Source organism: Olea europaea, unplaced genomic scaffold, assembly GCF_002742605.1.
Source record: "Olea europaea var. sylvestris unplaced genomic scaffold, O_europaea_v1 scaffold244, whole genome shotgun sequence".
In the NCBI taxonomy this organism is placed as follows: domain Eukaryota; kingdom Viridiplantae; phylum Streptophyta; class Magnoliopsida; order Lamiales; family Oleaceae; genus Olea; species Olea europaea.
Genome location: NW_019242592.1, coordinates 252,449 through 256,830, shown reverse-complemented (window position 1 = coordinate 256,830; position 4,382 = coordinate 252,449). Strand labels below are relative to the sequence as shown.

General features: G+C 36.3%; 1 protein-coding gene across 1 annotated transcript; it reads right to left on the bottom strand.

Annotated features, from left to right (window-relative positions):
- Nucleotides 1-1,354: 1,354 nt before the first annotated feature.
- Nucleotides 1,355-3,597, bottom strand: LOC111382132 (beta-D-glucosyl crocetin beta-1,6-glucosyltransferase-like). The gene is made up of 4 exons (XM_023006006.1): nt 2,288-3,597; nt 1,976-2,189; nt 1,817-1,849; nt 1,355-1,375 (listed from the first exon to the last, which is right to left on the bottom strand). Exons 1-4 carry the CDS (start codon nt 3,595-3,597, stop codon nt 1,355-1,357), a joined length of 1,578 nt encoding a protein of 525 aa, XP_022861774.1.
- Nucleotides 3,598-4,382: the final 785 nt, after the last annotated feature.

The window sequence follows — 4,382 nt, the reverse complement described above, 5'->3', positions numbered from 1 at the left end:
TAATTTGAAGAGGTTAAGGAGTGCAACTTTATCAAGTTTGTTGAACTCTTGTATGAATCTTGAGAAATATCTTGAACATGATGTGCTTTTGGACATCGGTGGAGATGATTTATGTTCATAGTTACAAGTTTTGAATATTTATTTACCAAATGAAGCAACAAGAGCAATTGAAGTGCTACACTATTTGAAGACATTGAATGTTTGTTTCTCAAATGCTTATATTGCTTACAAAAATGTTAATCATACCGGTTATAGTTGCATTTGTGGAAAGAAGTTTCTCGAAATTGAAGTTGATCAAAACCTATCTCCGATCAACTATGTCACAAGAAAAATTAAACGGGTTGGCTATGTTATCAATAGAAAAAGAAATGGTTGAGCAGCTAAGTTATTCAAATTTGATTGATGTTTTTGCCTTTAAAACTACAGGACGAATAGTATTTAACTAATTGTTTGAAATTTTTGGTTTGATGATTTATAATATAAATCGTTTCTATAATATATTTCGTTGTTGTTTTAATGTTAGTTTTTTAAATTAGCAATGAGTCGCTTAATACAATTTTGAATTTTGTCGCTGGGGAGCCTAATTTTCATCGTTCGCCTCAGGGCTCATCAAATACAGGACCGGCTCTGCCTTCAGGTAGTTCCTCTTTTATACCTATTGCTTCTCTAGAAGGAAATCTAATTACCCATATAAAGTTAACATTACAAAGCTCTAATCCGAGCACCTTCTCTTCAATCTGCTCCTTGGAACTTTCACTACCAAAGGAAATAAACACAGTCAAGAACTGATTTTTCTTGCTTAGCCACTGCATGATCTCTGAATAATCTTCTTCACTGTTACAAGATCATTTGAACTTTGAAGTTCCCGAAAGAAAATCTGCATCTTTAATTTTTGACTGAAACTTCCTATTCATTCTTTCATAGTTCTGTAGATATATTGCCTCATTTGGGAAAGTACATTTCAACATTTGAACTCATGATGGTAAAAAATACATTGTTGCTCCTTCAGTGGAAAATGCACTGCAAGAATACCTAGTGAAGGAGCAATTGTGTCTGACCATGGTTGGAAACAAAAAATCATATAATAGCAAATCAAGTTGCAGAGTACTGATAATGTCTGAAAGCTGGAGCTTGACATTTGAAAGGCCTCCAGGAGCTTTATCGAAAGATCAAGCCACGATGTTAAATGGAGTTGTGCTAGTTGTATTGACATGTCTGTGAAAGTTTCTTGGTTAATTCAAGAAACGGAAATATATTACCATGAGTCCAACCGTAACATCTGAATTCTTAGATGACTAGGTAGTCCCTCATTGAACGGAAATATGAAATCCCTTACTCTCTAGTCTCTACACTCTCATTCCCTCTGTGAAGAAAACTGAAAAAGGCAGACCAGTTATTCAAAAACTCAAGAAAGACCCACATATAAAAGGAGATGTAGTTCACATGCGTTAATTACTTAATTAATCAATCAATGTTTAATTTGTTTTCTCTGTGATTGAAATGGCTGACTTTTACAATTTATGTGCTTCACGACTTTTTTTATTTCTAATGACAGCTAGCTCCATCAGTATGTAGTGATTTTCCCTGCAAAAAGGTTAGCGTACTTGGTGCGATCCAATCCCTTATAAATCCATCATCTATCCCATATTTAATTGATATGGGACTTTGTTAGCACTTTCCCATCAACCTCGTTCGAACGAAGTACCATTACCAATATATAGTGACGCAAGAGGAGAGGAAGAAAATATGTTTTTTGGCAAAGTACGACTTTAGGCTTAAACGGAAAAACATGTTTAAAAGGACAGCCATTACTCACAGCTGGATCAGGTGGGTGAATCAGCCCTTTGATCTGGAATATAAAAGGAGTTGAGCCTCAACAATTACGGCTAACTCTCAACTATTCACTCTCTCTGTCACTGATTGCACGATTCATGCTAGCCCTATATATCTTGTTATGCATGATGCTCTTTCCAACTTGAAATATGATCATGCGTGAAACTAACACTATGAAGCTGCGAAACCGTCTAAAATTCCATCTGCTCTTCATAGGCTGTGATTTATAAGCTAGATTCAATTTTTCATTAAAAGCATGACACGTGCACCAAGACTTTTTTGCACACTTAGCAATTTCTTTTGGTGCAGGATGGGGGAAAAAATCAATAGCATAATAAATTGCATCTATACTTTGTCTGGTAAAATGCAATATAAATATAGCACAACAGAGATTATTCATTTTGCTTGTTGAAAATGATTCACTTATTCTAGGATAAGCCAAGATAAGTATCACAGCTTCTGCTTAAACTTGACGCAAAGCTGAAATAGTTGCTCTGAAGTTTCATTTAAGGCTGCTGCTTCTTCTTCTTTCATCTTATTTCTCAATTCATTAGCCTTCGACCTCATGCCTTCTCCCGTCTTCTCCACAATCACCTTATGTATTGAGTTTGCCACTCCTTCTCTATTGAATTGTCCAATGTCATCTCTTGGAACCTCCACACAGACACCAGCCTCGACCAATAGCCTAGAATTTAGAGGCTGATCATATTTCAAAGGAATGGCTATTACAGGTACACCAAAATAAATACTTTCCATTATAGAACTCCAACCACAATGACTCAAGAAACCGCCAGTACTGGGATGTGCCAAAATTTTAGCCTGCGGAGCCCATCCCTGCACAATCACACCCTTTCCTTGCACCCTCTCAAGGAATCCCTCTGGTAGTGCTTCTTTTAGACCAGTTGCCTCTCCTCCAGGAAATCTAATTACCCATATAAAGTTAACATCACAAAGCTCTAACCCTTGTGCCATCTCTTCCATCTGCTCCCTGGACAAGTAGTTTTCACTGCCCAAAGAGATAAACACAGTCGAGAACTGATTTTTCTTGCTTAGCCACTGCATGATCTCTGAATAGTCTTCTTCACTGTCAGTTTGCGTAACAAGTGGTCCAACACTTACCATTTTTCTCTGGCAGAAGACAGATAATAAATCGAGATACTTCCCCTCAATTCCCCAGCAGCTCTTTATCAAAACAATTTCACAAGATCGTTTGAAGCTACCGAAAGGGAAGTCTTCACCTGCTTCTTCAATTTTGTGTAGAACTTCCAGATTTATTCTTTCATAATTATGTAAATAAATTGTCTGATAAGGGAAAGTAGCATTCCCATATGTCCGGTAATGATAGTAAAAAGACATCGTTGCTGCTCCTGAAGAGGCAAAATAAACGGCAGGAATACCTAGTGATGAAGCGAGTGTTGCAGCCCATGGTTGGAAGAAATCATATATGACTAAGTCAGGCTTTACAGTTTTGATGATCTCTGCAAAGCTAGAGCGTGACAATTGGAAAGCCTCATGGAGTTTTGGCATAAGATCAGACGGCACGTTTTTGGTTGTGTGGTAATGGGGAGGAAGTTCAGGCCACGAGGGTAAATGGAGTTCGACTAGTTGTACAGAGAAATCACAGGAATTATTTTCAATGGATTTACTGATAGAAGTTAGATTGATTGATGTGGAACAGAAATATATTTGGAAGTTTTTCTGTGATAGTTTCTTAGCTAGCTCAAAATAGGGGAATATATGACCATGAGCCAACCATGGGAACATTAGAATTCTAATTAGACTGGTTTGTTGCGTCTCCATGAATGAAGGCTGCAGAATCTCAAGAATTCAGAAAAAGGGATGTTATGGGTTATAGATGTAGATGATAAAATTCTCCACTGTTATTGATCATTAAGTAGAAAGAGTCGAAAAAATCAAGAAAGATAGGTTCGTATTTTGTTGACGAGTGATTTGGTGGTATCACAAGACATTTCTTGTTGGTGAGTGGGTTATTTGAAGTCTCGAAGGTCCATTTCAGAGAATAACAAAACATCAATTTCAAATATAAGCATAAACTGGCAGATTCCAACGAAGAAAAAACAATCCCTTTCACAATTTTGTCCAAGCCAAACTCATGATTGATTTACATAATAATTATTTTATGTTTCTTTATTGATTTTCATAAGCATTATTATTATTATTTTTTATTTTTTTTATTTTTTTATGTTTCTTGGCTGTTTTTATTCATAAATGTACATAAGGTAAAGACAAGATTGGAGATTGTAGTGGTTTGCTTCTTAGGTTTTGCAGGAAAATTTATTTATGCAACTACATCTTGTTTGAACTAAACCACGCATGCACGTATAGATTGATTGCCACCGGAAACGTTGGGCAGAATAGGGAGTTTCACAAGCACAGACACACTGATGAATTCTCCATCTTAGGAATCCATCTATAGAATAAGAGGTGCTTTTGTTGGGTTTTTGATAACCAATAAATTCGGGGTTATGATATTAACGTGGGTTAATATTATTTCATAGACATAAGTCGATGAATGAAATAAGTCTATC